Source organism: Geotrypetes seraphini, chromosome 5 (genome assembly GCF_902459505.1).
Source record: "Geotrypetes seraphini chromosome 5, aGeoSer1.1, whole genome shotgun sequence".
NCBI classification, from domain to species: Eukaryota; Metazoa; Chordata; class Amphibia; order Gymnophiona; family Dermophiidae; genus Geotrypetes; species Geotrypetes seraphini.
The window spans coordinates 104,509,890-104,525,431 of record NC_047088.1 but is presented as its reverse complement, the minus strand read 5'-3'; the positions used below and the strand labels follow the sequence as shown (position 1 = coordinate 104,525,431).

At 44.7% G+C, this 15,542-nt stretch overlaps 1 protein-coding gene across 2 annotated transcripts in view; it reads left to right on the top strand.

Moving 5' to 3' along the window:
- PFAS (phosphoribosylformylglycinamidine synthase) overlaps positions 1-15,542 on the top strand; it is a 149,943-nt gene that overhangs the window by 101,115 nt on the left and 33,286 nt on the right. For both annotated transcript variants that reach the window (XM_033944969.1, XM_033944968.1), the window contains exons 18-22: positions 6,081-6,311; positions 10,370-10,550; positions 10,702-10,785; positions 14,722-14,877; positions 15,369-15,488. In XM_033944969.1, the coding sequence (XP_033800860.1) occupies positions 6,081-6,311; positions 10,370-10,550; positions 10,702-10,785; positions 14,722-14,877; positions 15,369-15,488 (772 nt within the window). The remainder of the gene's footprint in view (positions 1-6,080; positions 6,312-10,369; positions 10,551-10,701; positions 10,786-14,721; positions 14,878-15,368; positions 15,489-15,542) is intronic.

The following is a 15,542-nucleotide window of genomic DNA, read 5'->3' as shown; positions in this document are numbered from 1 at the left end:
TTGGTTTGGATGGTTTCCTTGGGGCTAGCTGGGGCAGGTTCATTGGTATCCAAGGATGGGGCGAGCTGGAGGAGGTTCTGGTGACCTCCTTAGAGCACGATTGAGACTGGGTATGGTTTAGAGTCCTCCTAGGGAGGACTAGGTCAGTTTTGGGGTTTTACAGTGCGGGCTGGGTGGTGCTGGTTGCTCACTGCTGGTGGTGCGTGGCGTCGGTCTGAATTCCATGGGCTTGCAGTGCCCTCCCCTAGGGCGAGGGGTGGTGATGGATGGTTGATGCTTGTCCCAGATGGAGCGGGGGCTCCTGGTTCGTGGGGGTGCTGCAGTGCGGGGCGCTGAGGGGCCCTGGTTCCAATGCTGAAGGACTTTATTCCCCTGCCCTGCAAGTGGGGCTGTTTCGGGGTGCCTCGGTGGCGGGTTGTGATTGGACTAGGTGTTTGGTGGTTTCTTAGGGGCAGGGGACCAGGTGCTGCGTGGGCTCGTTGCTGGTTGGTGGGTGTTGCGGAGTTGCTATCATGGTTCCTCTGGTGATGGGCTCCTGCTTGGTTGTTTTCATATTTCGGTCGTGCGCTGACTTGCGGTTGGTCTGGTGGTGGCAGGAGAGGGTGGTCCTGGTTCTTTGGGGCGCGGGCTGTATGGGGGCCGGTGTGATATAGGGTGCGGTACAGGTGCCTCGGTCTGCGACCCTGTCTCTCCCCCTTCCTCCTTTGGCTGGCTTGCCGCTGTTCGTGGCGCTTGTCTTAGGTCGTTTTGGGTAGGCAGAGCTAGGGTGGTCCTGCAGTATATCGCATTAGCTCTGGGAATATCTGTTCGTTACCTGGCGGTGGGTCCCGTCCTGAGTTTATGGCCATCCCCTTTTGGACCTGGGGGTTTTATTCGGTGGCCCCGTTGGGTTGGATTAGAGTTGTTCGGTGCATGCTCGGGCGGGGCTGTGTCGGGGGGAGGCCCATTTTGGATTTGGTTAGTCCCAGTCGGTTCCTTCGGGGACTTCTTGGTCAAGACTAGTTTGCTGGATTTGGAGCCGGATGTGGGCGCGTTATTCCTTGTCGCCCCTCTGGTGTATAGGTGCGAGTTGGGCGTGGGGTCTCAGTCCTGGTTCTTCGGGTTCTCCTGACGCCTTGTTGAAGTGGTTGCAATCGGTCGGTGCGGCTCTCTTTACGCTTGGTGCCGGCGGGGGTGTGTCTGGGTGTGGGTCGGCCGCTCCCTGTGGGGGGATTGCCCTGCGGCTGTGTTATGTGGTGCCTTCCCGCCAGTTTTTTCCAAGCTGCTATGCTGGTGGTTGGTGCCTTGGGTTACTGTCTGGAGATTTAGGGGCAGGGGGCTGTTCTGGTGATGTACAGGGCTGTCGACTTGATTTGTCTCGCTTGGGCTTTGTGGCCTGTTCAGGGGGTTCCTCCATGGGGGAGGTGTGGGGCGAGCAGGGTTCTTGTCGTCCTGTTAACGGGGTGGTTTCGGCAGGGTTTGGGTCTCGTCCTTGGGGGGTCCAATTCGGGGCCTCGTCCCGCCCTCTGGGAGGGTCCTGGGGGCTTTGGGGTTGGGCTTGGAGGTCAACTGGCCTGGGTTGTGTCTTGCTGGGCTTCTACTTCATTGAGCCTCATGATGGGCTAGCAGTTGTGATTTGCTGTTGGACGACGTCGTCTCTTGTTGCGAGCGAGTGTTGGTCTTCTAGCCGCAGCCCTGTTTTCCTTTCCTTGGGGGGGGGCCTGTAACGCGTTACAGGCCTGTGGCGGTATCCCGAGCTACTGGCTAATGGGCTCATCAAGGGATGAGCGGTGGGCCGGCTGGGAGCTGTGCCTGGTGGGTCGGATGACCCTGGATAATGGGGCATGTGTGGGACATGCCACCCCTCGGACCCTAGCTTAGACGGCGGGGTCGGGGGCCAATTACATCTAATGGTAGCTCGGGATCAAGGTCACAATGGTGATACCATTGTTATGGGTTATTGTTAATGTGTTATTTATGGCTGTTAATTTATATATTGATTTATGTAAATGTTATCTGAATATGTTGATATTCAATAAACAGGGCTGCGGCCAGGTATTACCAACAAAGTGTATTGTCTCATTGAGATAGGTGAAAGGTATGTTGGGAAGGGGGTAATGTGTTATATAGAGGCGGGTCACTCCAGGTCCCGCTGTTATAAAAAGCCCAAGAGCTAGTCTCGATGGGCGAACTTAACGCGGGGCTGGGTGGCCCGCCGGATCGCCCATCGGACTAGTTAGGCCGATGGAGGGGTAGGGGTAGCGGGCCCAAAAGGGGGCGGTCACCAAGAAGGGATCGCGTTGGTTGTCGCGGCCGAAAGGAATTGTGGGGGAGGGAAGGGTTAAAAGGCAGGGCTCGCGGAGGACCCGAACAGTTTGGGTCCTCCGAAGCAGCTTTCCCGCCCGCCCGCCCTCTAGTTTTGGGGCGTGTAAGGTAGTCATGGTGGCGGTATCCCGAGCTACTGGCTAATGGGCTCATCAAGGGATGAGCGGTGGGCCGGCTGGGAGCTGTGCCTGGTGGGTCGGATGACCCTGGATAATGGGGCATGTGTGGGACATGCCACCCCTCGGACCCTAGCTTAGACGGCGGGGTCGGGGGCCAATTACATCTAATGGTAGCTCGGGATCAAGGTCACAATGGTGATACCATTGTTATGGGTTATTGTTAATGTGTTATTTATGGCTGTTAATTTATATATTGATTTATGTAAATGTTATCTGAATATGTTGATATTCAATAAACAGGGCTGCGGCCAGGTATTACCAACAAAGTGTATTGTCTCATTGAGATAGGTGAAAGGTATGTTGGGAAGGGGGTAATGTGTTATATAGAGGCGGGTCACTCCAGGTCCCGCTGTTATGGCTTATCTCTGTCTTTAGTGAGGTTTCTAGCACTCTCCGACACTGACATACAAATGGGCACTCTGGTGGATTCTTAACAATTGCCGAGCCATTTTCTGAGAGTGGCGTCGACTTTTGGCGACAAAAATCAGCGACTGGTCCAGGGGTGCCGGTACAGTGACAACACTGTTTAAAACCCTGGCATGGCAGTATTGGAGACTGCTAGAAAGCCAACCGGCGCTCTGTTGGCGTGAATATGGGCAGAGGGTTGATTTTTGTCATGTGTGGTGGTTCTGTCCTATAGTCAAACAGTATTGGCAGGAGGTAGGCAAATTATTGGTGTCGATAGTACATAAATATTGCCTCTTATTGATGTCATGTTATTCGCTCAATCCCCCGATTCCGGGTTTTATGAAACCGGAGCACTGATTTGCCATACAATTGTTTTCAGCTGCACGTCGTGAGATTGTTGCTAGCTGGAAACACAAGGGGTTACCAGACATGTGTAGGGTAAACACTTGCCTGGATTACTTACATCTCATGTCCAAGCTGATGGCTATCTGTCGGCATAATCTGCCCTTCTATCATAAGGTTTGGGATCCTTATTTGACTTGGCGATCGCCTGCTTGAGGGTTAGATGTTGGAGGGCTGTTATTGGGTGCCACATTGTTCATGGGAACTTTTTATTTGTGAATTATGTGTTACCTGAGAGCTGAGGTTTCTTTCTAAGTATACTGTATTTCTCTGAGTGGAATTACTTCTTAGATACAAGGGTTGATTCATAACTTATGGCAACTATTTTTTTCTCGAAAATGTGCCAGAACTGGAAATCTGATATACAGTCAAATCTCGGTTTGTGAGTAACCCAGTTTGCAAGTGTTTTATAAGACGAGCAAAACATTCTCGCAAAACTTGTCTCGCAAACCGAGTGTTGACTCGATTTGCGAGCACCCCCCCTGAGAACCGGCATCGCTCCCCGCTCGCAAAGGCCCCTCCCCACTCGAACCGGCACCCCCGCCCGAACAACTTGAAACTTACTCCCCCGTCTGGCACCGGCATGCAGCCCACAGGAGGTGCCGGTGCCGCTTGAAGAACTTCCTGCCTCTGACGGGCCTTGAACATGCATCTGCGCATGCTCAAGGCCTTTTCATTCGCCCTCTCGCCTTCTCAGGCTGTGATTCTTTAGCTTCCAGCTGGCTTAGGGCTCTCTCTCTGACCAGGGGGCAGTTGATCTCCCCTTACACTATTCCTGCCATGTGTGACTGAAGTATTCTGTTAGCTTGATTTTTCTATATATCATTATGTAGTAATTTGGTTTGTTCAGTTTTCACAATAGTGGAGGGGATATTTGTGGAAAGGAAGGGGAGACAGGGGTTTTGTTGATCCTTGCTCTGTATTGTGTTTATAAAATGACAATTGTACAGAATATACTTCTCCCTTTGTGTTTGCGGGGGATGCTGACAGAACATAGCCGTGAATACCAAAAAAACGCGAATACCTTGGTTTTTCGGTAAAATAGATCTGAAAAAGATAATAAACCGTGAATAAACCGACCTGCAATTTGCTTTGTACAATGCCAGGAGCAGCGATTTCCTCCATGAAACACCGGAGCAGCGATTCCCAATGTGAAATGCCAGGTTCAGTGATGAAAATTAGAGGGTGGAGTCTCTTTTTATACTTTAATAAAATAAGTTCATTATAAAATCATAACTATTCAAGGCTTGTGTGGGTGGGATCTGACAGTTTGCAGGGCAGGGACGGGAATCGAGCTTGTGGGACGGGGACTGAGATCGCATGGAAGGGGCAGGGACAGGGACGGGGCAGGGACGGGGACGAGCTCACGGGGATGGGGCGGGAACGGCGATAAATTTTTTCCCCGTGTCATTTTCTAGCCTACAGGTGCCTAAATAATACACGCCAGAATCACGCCTACATAGGAACTTTAGGCTGTTGAACGCAACTATTGGCATGGCTAACGCTGGAAGTGGCATTAAGTAGCCTAAAGCACCTACATAAGTGCAGTTCACAGATTAGATAGGTGCTGGAAATGTAGGCCTGGAAAACCCTGGCCTACATTTCCGGCACCTATCTTTCACAGAGGCACAATTCTATATAGGGCACCATTGCGTGATTGACACATGATCAGCAGCCACTTTTTAGGTGGCCACCAATATCGGTGCCCTATAGAGAATCCAGGCCTAAGTCTATAATGGCATCTGAGTACTAAGAATTCTTTGTAGAATATTAGCATAAGTCAACATCTACTGTATGCACCTACGTTTAGGTGTTCCTACTTACGCCATAATGGTATATGTTGAAGAACTATGGCCAATACTGTGCAGACTTATATAGCCATTTGGTTGAGGGAGGGCTGGGATAGTTTAGATGGGCTGGAGTGAGCTTTAATGGAGACTTCAGTAGATGGAACCTAAGCACAGTACCAGTCAGAGCTTTAGGTTCTGGCCCAGAAGAAGCTATGAAGAAGAAAAATTTAAATTAAATCAGTAATTTAAAGAGAGGGTAAGGTTGGGCAGACTGGATGGACCATTCAGGTCTTTATCTGCCGTCATCTACTATGCTACTATATAACAGACATAAATGCGCACACCTAAATGCAGCACTTTAATGTGTGACTTACATATAAGTTATATGTGTAAATGTTGGTCTCACCCATCTTCTCTCCATGAACGCCCCTTTGCATTTACATGCTAAGAGGGTTGCAAGTATCATTATCAGAGCAGTACTGAGCGCACACGTGGCATTTTACACTTATCCGTATAAGAGCTACAAGTCTGTAAGCATGCAAATGGTGCTTTAAATTTAGGTGCCATGATACAGAATTGCTGATGCTAATTAGCTGCATGTTCCTTTTCGACATGATTGTTCAGCAACCTTGGGGAAATCTCACTATGCCCGAACACCACAACAGAATGGCTAACCTAAAATGTGCTCATTTTAAAACTTGTCATTCACTGTTACTGTATGCTGTATGTAGGCTGATTTGACGGCTTATTTTTCTGCCATCAATTACTGAGTTACTTTGATTGTGGGGAGTGTGTGGCGCAGTGGTTAGAGCTAAGCCTTAGCACCCTGAGGATGTGGATTCAAATCCCTCGCTGTTCCTTGTGATCCTGGGCAAGTCACCTAATCTCCCCATTGCCCCAGGTACACTAGATAGAGTTTGAGTCTGTCAGGACAGATAGGGAAATATGATAAAGTACCTGAATGTAAAACCACTTTTTTTTTTTTGTTCCTTCATAGGTGGACCGTTCTGTAACGGGGCTTGTGGCCCAGCAACAGTGTGTGGGACCCTTGCATACCCCCCTGGCTGATGTGGCTGTTGTAGCACTCTCTTACTTCGAGAAAGTGGGGGCTGCCACAGCTGTAGGAGAGCAGCCTATCAAGGGGCTTCTGGATCCTGCAGCAGGGGCTCGCATGGCAGTAGGGGAAGCACTCACCAATCTTGTGTTTGCGGAGGTCACAGATTTGAAGGTGAGAATAGAAGTATATCTTCATCTATGTCTTTCTGACCGTCTGTCTCTCATCTGTCTTTTCCCTTGCATAGCCTAATCTTTCAGCATTTGCATATTCAGTGTGCACAATCTGATTTATGCTGAAAAAATTCTCCTTTCAAGTGACTGTTGCTTATGCTGTGGAGTACTTCTCCCAATGCTCATAGAGTACCTATGAGCGTCGGGAGCAGCGCGGCCCTCTGCGCTACAAACTGCTAGCGCAGTTTAATAGAACAGGGGGTAGGTTCTTCACTTCACTTCAAAACTACACAGCTTTGGAATAATTTCCCTGCCCAGCTGCGCAACCTGGGCTTTTTTCAACTATTCCGAAGACACCTGAAAACTTGGCTATTTTCAAAAATCTAAATTTCCACTTCCCCCTACCACCAACTCCCACTGTACTTCCCTTTTAATTTTTGTAAACCGTGTCAAGCTCTATATTTATAGAGAAGATGCGCTATATAAGCTTAAGGTTTAGTTTAGTTTCTTACCTTGCTAATATCTTTCTCTGTTCCATCCACTCCGGATTCTGTACAATAGGTGTTCGTTCCGAACACGTGAACCAGATCTTGCAGAATTTGTGCTCAAAGTTTTCTGCACCTCCTATATAGCAGTGGAGTATAGTGCCCCCTTCAGTTTTTTCTTTCTGCTAGTGAACTGTGCAGAGGTGTTTCTGATCTGCTTTGCTTTATTTTTCTTATTTTTATTTTTATCTTTTTTTTTTTATTTTTACATAAGTTCAATGTTTTTTTTCTGTGGCTTTACTGCCTTGAAACAGCTTATTTAGGGGATCACTGCCTGGGAAAGGAAGCAGATCCCGCAGAAACAGACTGCAGCTTCACAGGGTAAGCCTTTGGATGAACCTGTGGAGCCAGCCTGCTGTGTGCCATCTTGGAGCTCGGGATCGGATACTCTCAGAGACTTAAGCGCAGGTTGTGGGCGTCCCGAGTAATTACCCTCGGAGTATCAGGGTGCCGACTGTGTATTTCCCACCCCCATCATGCGTCGAGGTTCCAGGGGGTGGAGGATTTGGTTGGGGTCTGTTTGACTGGCAGCCCAAAGATTCTGAAGATTGGACTGTTAGGATTTTCTGCCTCAGAACCTTCTCCATTTTTTTCACTTCAGCTGTAGTGAGTGTGAAAAAAGAGTAGACAGGCAAGCATTGCACAGCATTGAGTACAGCCCCATTATTTCCTATGGGAAAATTGGGGGGAGTCCTAAAAAGTCATTTTGGGGGTTTCTGAGAGTAGGGTTCAGGTCTCTCACCTCTAAAACCCCTATTTCTGCATTTTTTAAAATTTTGTCTCCATGAGCTGTTTTTGGCGTGATTTTTCTGGCGGCGGTCATCTTGGATTTGAAACAATCTTTTTTTAAGTTTTTTTTCTGGCTCAAAACCCCTCAGTTTTGTTAAAAATCAATAGGGATGGACTCCTTAGCATCCGATTTCCTGAATTCTTCTGTTTGCGCCGTATTGCCAGTGGAGGAGTATCCCATGTACTGTGTGCCATGGTACACACGAGGAGGGAATGGGAGCTTCGGACCTCACCTCCTCAGGGTCCTTTAAGGCTGGGGAACTGATGTGGGTCCAGGAACCGACAGTTACCGACAGGTCTACAGCAGTTGGGATTTTAGGATCGTAAAACCCAATGGAAAATAGTCAAACAATGTAAGTGAATCAATCGCTTGGCTATTTTGCATGGGGCTTTACTAATTTTCATGGCTGGATCAGAAAATGGGCTATCGAGGGGGGAAAACACGTGGTAGGCCATTTTGTGAATCAGGTCAGTTTAGCAGCGATCGTCACTAAACCTGCGAAAACTGGTTTAGCGATGATCACTGACTTTAGTGAATCGGGGCCTTAGTGCCGCTGAAAATAACTGATTAGTGCCAAACTAAAAACCTGCTATTTTGGGGATGCTCCAGGGGCAGATCTGACACTTGGCTGGTTAAGTGCTAATATTCAGCAAATTTATCAAGATAATCTCTAGCTATCCATTCCAAATTTCCACTAATTGAGAAATATTTTGATCTGAAAACCTTTCTAAGTGTTATATAACTTCTTTCCAAACATCTTCACAATAGCTTAGCAAAAAATTTAAATTGAATCAGGAAGGGTAGACAGTATGGACCAATGCTTAGGCGAGGGTTCTTTTAAGGGGAGGGTTCTTTGAGTGGGCAGAATTGTTGGGCCGTCGGGTCTTTATCTGCCGTCATCTACTATGTTACTATGTATTTATCCTTTCCCTCAAAGATATTTCTGTGTGGACTTAACTATCTTTCTTTCTAACTCAAATTTTAAGCGAACACTGAATTCTAAAAGCTAATGATTTGACCATGGAATCACTGATTCCTGAGTTATGGAGAGGGCAAGTTTGTGCACTCCTTGTTAGGAGTGATAGGAAACTGAGTGAGTCTGCTAGAGCCTCTTTTTTTGTCCTCTTAGCGGGTCCTCATTAGAGGGATGACATTTCCAAGGCTACCATTGCGCTGGGTCAAAGAGACTATCGCTTCCACCTATCTTCTTCAGAAGAAGCCTGTTCCAGATTTTCTCAAGGTTCATTCCACTCGTGGTCAGGCAGCTTCTTGGGCTGAGTCTTCTCTGGGATATCTATAAGGCTGAGGTTTGGTCTTCTTTTGTGCGACACTACCCTGCGGATATCCAGGTGCGTCGGGATGCGGTGTTTGGTGAGCGTGTTCTGTTGGCGGCCCTCCAGGGGTCCCACCCTTGATGGGGTACTGCTTTTACATCCCATCAGTGAACTGTACCGGTCTGGAGAGATGCTAAATAAGGAGAAGTTAGGTTCTCACCTGCTAATTTTCTTTCTTTTAGACTCTCCAGACAGGTACAGTCCCCACCCTGTCTGTCTGTTCTTACAGGATTCGCGTAGAGTGAGTTTTTTCTGCGGGTTCTAGTATTTTTATAGGGTTGGGGAGATCAAAAGAACAGCAGCTTTGGCTCAGCTGAAGGGGTTTCTATGCAATTTCCAACAGTATTGCTCTATGTTAGTTGTTACTCCTGTTAGGCATGTTATTACTGTTATAATTAGCATTTTTTAGTTCTGCTTGGCTATTCGGCAGACTGGTTAGACTAGAAGGAAGCACAGCTATTAGTATTACAGCCAATGCTTTGTCTCAGTCTTCACCTGCTGGTCATGGTGAGCTATTACCCATCAGTGAACTATACTGGTCTGGAGCGTCTAAAAGAAAGAAAATTAGCAGGTAAGAACCTAATTTCTTCTTTCCTATACTGATTGAAAGCACACAATATACAAGCGATTTCATCACTGCCAATATGAATCAGGCTACTTTGTAGCACATTAAAGTTTGGGTTTAAAGGCTGTGCCGTTGTGGCTTTTTAATATTATTTATTAAAGAAGTTTTAAACATGATTGAGAATCACTAAACATAAGACAAAACTTATAAAATTAAAAGAATTTTTACAGGAAGGTAAAAAAAATGCCCATTTTAAAATAAATAATTAGGCACATAACCCTTCTTTTTTGAGATTAAAGCATTGTTTTGTTGGAGTCAGTACATTTTTTCTGACTTCGACTCCATGAATCCAATAATTCTTTCTGACTCCATCTTCGACGCTTCAGCCCTGGGAACAAAGCCTCTACTTTTAGAAGCGTTGGGGGAGGGCAACTTTCAGATGGCCAGTTTATGTGGTTAAATCACTATTTGCCTATGTAAATGACTGAAAAATTATCCTCCAAATATGTGTCTACCTTTCTTATATTCTAGGACCTGTATACATTAGTATTTATTGGTTGTGGGGCCACAACACCTAGTGCTAGCAAAATATTAGCATTTCAAGATAGCAGCACTGGATCACTATACAGCCTCCAGTATGAACATAGCCACTCAGTTGTCAGAGAGTGGAGGAAGGTTTGTAAAGGGATGGTGCGCTTTTTTGAAAAGGAAATACAAGGTATTCTTTTTTTCCTTTTTTTTCACTTGTGAGGGAGCATCTGTGTTGTCCTAACCCCTTTTCTGCATAAGCTTACAGGATGTCTGTATTCTTCTTTTTCTTTCCAGGATGTGAAATGTAGTGGTAACTGGATGTGGGCTGCCAAGCTCCCGGGTGAGGGTGCTGCGCTGTATGATGCTTGTACTGCCATGTGTAATGTCATGGCACAGCTGGGAATCGCTGTGGATGGGGGCAAAGACTCACTAAGCATGGCAGCCAGAGTTGGTGCAGAGACCATAAAAGCACCAGGTGACTCAGTGCACTCTGCCTGCCTCTCTCTTTGTCTCTGTTTTTTGCCTCTCTGTTTCCCTCCCCACCCCTTTCTATTATTGGTAGTTCTTGTATCTTTCTATGTTTGCTGATATAATCTTAAATTTTTTCTCTTATTTTCAAACTATAGGGTCTCTTGTTATTTCTGTATATGCTGTCTGTCCAGATATTACTGCCACTGTGACCCCTGATCTGAAGAACCCCAATGGAAAAGGTAGGGTCTGTCTCATTCCCAGTCTCATAGCAATCAAGTAAAAAGCCCAGGAAATAGTGTAAAAAGAGGGCAGAGTTAAGGAAATTAGGGCTAGATCTTCTTGTCCAGACAAATCTGAGTTAATTATTGCTGTACTTGTTTTTAAAACTGATGTTTCTGTTAGTTTGATTGTATTATTTTATTTTTATTGACATAATTTGCTTTGCATCTTACTGCCACAGCTCACAACACTTTTTTTTTGGATAAGGCTATGGGTAGTCTGTCATCTTTGTAGATGCCTGAATGATTGGGTAGGATGGAAGAGAGTGTAAGTCCCATCAAAGGCCACAGGGAGTAACATTTTCAGCTGTGGATCAAGGACAATTCTAGATCTTGTACAAAATATTTTTCAAATGAAATCCTTATAATTGTAAAGAAAAATGCCCTTTAATTTATCTCGGCTGTTTATTTATTGTTCTTCTTTCTCTCAAAGCACTGTTACCCCCTTCTTTAACTATTGCAATAGTTTGTTGATTGGGCTTCCAAAATACTTTCTACAAGCGTTTTAGGTAGCACAAAACGCTACTGCATGAGGTCTAAATGTTTGTTCACATTTCCAATAGAATCAATATTACTTTGGATCTTCATAGTACTAAGTAACAATGTTTCTATTATCATTTCTGCAAGTCCACTTATCTATCAGCCATTTGGGGCATTAAGATCAGCTGAGATGGCCTCACTTGAAGTGCCCTTGTTTCATGTTGTAAGTTGGGAAAAATATTGATCATCCATCTTCCGTATTGTAGGATCAAAGCTAGGGAGTTCCCTGCTTTTCAGGTTAAGAGCAATACATCAGGTGGAGCTATTTAAGAAAAAAATTAAAATGACGGGTCCAATATCCAGCTAATGGAGCGAGTGTTTTGTTCACTGCCAACGAGTTATTCCTGGATATTCAAAGCAAAGATTTGTGCAGGCTTCAGCTTAGAATATCTGGTTATTTTTAAGCAAGCTAATACACAGCTGTTTAAGTCGATATTTAGCACTTAAGCAGTCATGGGCTAGTGCATTAAATTAGGACAGACTTTTATGCAGTTCCATTTATGCTCTAAACCTGGCCACTTATGGGCTGAATATTAGCCCTTAAGCAGCCAAGTGCTGAGTCCGCCCCCGGAATGCTCCCAACATAACTGGCTTTTAGTGATACTTGGCTGGTCAAGTTCTGATGAAAATTAGCAGTCTTTGGATGCTTTTGGAAATAACTTCCAGTAGGCAGGCGTAAACAATTAAAAGTTTATTTAGTCCATTCCTGCTTCTTCTCCTAAGGTGTCTCCCACATAGGGATTTTCATATAAAAAACAAAATAGCTCCATTTTATATATGCAATGCTTTGTATATTGGTTTGTCACAAGCACAATGTAAGGCATTGCAAATTATACAGACTGCTGCAATAAAGCTGATTGTTGGAATAGGTCAGTTCAATCGTATTCCTATGCTGAAATCACTACATTGACTTCCTATATATTATAGGATTCACTTTAAATTGTTGTTTCCTATTTTTAAAAGCTTCAACTGGATTGGCACCATTTTATTTATATATACGAATATGAATATTATAGGAATACGATTGAACAGACCTATTCCAACAATCAGCTTTATTGCAGCAGTCTGTATAATTTGCAATGCCTTACACTGTGCTTGTGACAAACCAATATACAAAGCATTGCAGTCATCCAATTTTGACAACACTAAACTCAGGACCACAATTTGAAAATCATTTTCATTCAGTCTCAAAGCAAGAGAAATTCTACATCATTTTATATTTATATTTATGGTCCCTTGATTTCAGAAAACTGCACTTATAAGTGGCAGCAATTAGCACTGGAAGCCGCCAAAGGCTTTTTCTTTAAACATCTGAGGCAGAAATTAAAAATATGGGGTTGAAGAGATTTAGTCCCTTAATTCTTCACCTAAAGGCCTGGCCAGAACAAATTATTTTTAATTTCCGAATGTGTCTCTAAGGTGATGCAAAACCTGACAGGGAAATTTGTTTGCTTGTATGGGTGTGCTCCCTCGATTTTTCATTGCATCCCAACCATCCCCATGTGTAAATTTCTCCTGATTTTGAGAATCCCTCAACTGTGCAGAGTTACGACTCAATTTGTTTTTAGTTATTAATCCACGAGCTTTTATATCTGGATCTGTAGGGACCCCTGAGGAAGACACCATTGACGAAATACAGACCATGTTGGGTCCATAGTCCCCCAACTCTTTGGGTCCTAGATATATTTTATGTGGATTATTAATTTGTACTTTTAATAAAGCCTGCATCTTGTACATCACCATCTCCACAGAGTTTTTTGTTTCTGCTAAATTTCTAAACACCATTTATACAGGTAGCCTCTGTTTACATGTAGATGCTCAGAAGTATGCTTTAATTGTGCTTCCAGTGCACATGAATCTTGACAAGTGAGTTATTTACCTCTATTCACAAATTTGTGTAGAAGGAGTTAAATTTTCTTTGGCTCCACCTCCTGCTCTGGGCTGCACTCCAGCTCCTCCTTAGTTTTTCTGTCTACTTGTGAGTTGGAAGGTATTTTACTAATCTGCTCTGAGTTCAATTTTATTATTTTCAAGTATTTTATCTGAATAATGAGACTTTTTGTTGCTGCAGAGGTTCCCATTGGTCCTGGGACAGCTCTGACTGCAAGAAGACAGAATCATTGGTTAGAAGTCTGTAGCTAGCAGGGAAACCTGTCTAGCCAGTCTGCACTAACAGTTTGGAAGCTCTGGGACTATTCCTTTCATAGCAGATCTCGGTTATCCAGAGCTTGAACGCAGGCTATGTGACCCTGTGCCAGTCCTGAGGGCTTTATCAGGTGCCGGCTGTGTTTCTACTCCCCCTGTCAACATGTGTGGAGCTAGGAGATCCAAAGTGTCAGTCCCATGTAGTAATTGAATGGCAGCCCAAAGATACAAGCTTTTGGATACATTTGCATGTTTGTTTGAAGCAGAAGTGTCTGTATTCCAGCTGGAGTCCTAGTTAAAACAGTCCCAGCACCAGTAGTAACTGTGAGCACTGGCTATTGTAGCCTATGGGAGACAACAGGGGTGGTTTTAAATTGCATTTTTGAAGGTTGCTGGGGCCTCCTTTAAGGTCCCTCATCTCTAAAACCTCCTTTTAAAATTTTTTTTAGAAGTTTGGTGTGTTTCTCCCTGACCATTTTCTGGCATCAAAACATTTCCGTGGTGGCCATCTTGGATTTCCCAATTTTATTTTAAAAGCCTCTACATACCTCAAAACACTCAATTTTTATTAAAATCAGTAGAACCTAATCTTCCCATTTTCTTCTTGCTTAACATTCTTAGTCTACCTGTCACATAAGAGTTCATCATGCTTTTTACGATATCTGCTGGTGGCTGTTGTTTGATATATTTGCTTTGAATTCTATATTCTTCCCTCAGAGTGCTCCCATTGTGCTGCCAGTTCTGCAGATTGCTGTTATGCTTTAAATTGGTGATGTTCCGTGTTAGCTAAACAAATGGCAGCATTCAAGCCTATATGTTTTTGTTTTATATCTAAATATTACTTTGAAAAATGGACTAAGATGGCCACCACATCATTTTACTCAAGCCTATTTGGAAAACATAGAGGGAGCAACCAGAACAGCAAGAGAGGGAGGTTACTAGAGGTCACAGAGCATCTTCAGTGACAAAGAAGATAGGGACAAATGGGCATCTTGAGTGGACCATGAAATTATCTGCAAAAGTCTGCTATTAGTCTATTTTTAATGTATTTTTTTGTTTTGTGTATGTATGTATGTCTACAGGAGTATCTCTAGGGGTGTGAATGGGATGTTCCCCTGTATCTCTGATTTTTCACCTGGCTGTGTTGGGTGTCCATATCTTTGAGTGTGGAAAATGTTCTTTTCACTGATCAGCAGTTGGGTTTAATTTCAGGGGTTCTACTCCATGTGCGGATCAGTGCAGGCCAGTGTCGCCTTGGGGCTAGTGCTTTGGCCCAGTGTTACTCGCAGCTGGGGGACCAGAGCCCTGACATGGACAATCCAGAAATTTTGAAAGCCTGTTTCAATGTGACTCAGACGCTTCTACGAGGTAGGTTCTTAGGAGTTTCTATGAGCTATTTGAGCCAGTGAACTTGAAGCAGGGGAATAGAGCTCCTTTGTAGTATGGCGGCCTGTAAACTTTCAGCAGTGGATAAAATTTAGATTTGCCAAGAACCCTTGCAAAATATAGCAGCTTGAGTTTCTGTTGGGGCCCTAGGAAAAATGAAGGAGACCCTGCAGAGTTTACAGAGGGACCTAAAGAGGAAGGTTGAAGTAGGCCTTACAGCGGTCAAGGAAAACACAGAAACAGAGCTTTTGAAAGGGAGAGGCAGAAGAAATATGCTGGGAGGAAATGAAATGTTGTGATAATGGATAGCTTGCAATAGACACTTATGAGCTTCTTCCTGAGGGAGACTGATGATGCCTTACTAGTCACTGAATTCCAGTATGGGGGTAGGTGGTGGGGGGAATCCATGCCTACCATAAGGTCTTAGTTTCTCACTGAATCTTCTGTTTCTTATTTCTTGCCTTCACTTCCAGCTTCTCTTCTGAGCAGTGGTCACGATGTGAGTGATGGAGGTCTTATTACCTGTCTTCTAGAGATGGCCTTTGCAGGGAATTATGGCATAGAGGTGGACCTCCCTATTACTGAAGCCAGCGGTGAGGTTTCTTAGGGAAGGCAGTTGTTCAGAGGATATGAAAGAGAATAATTTG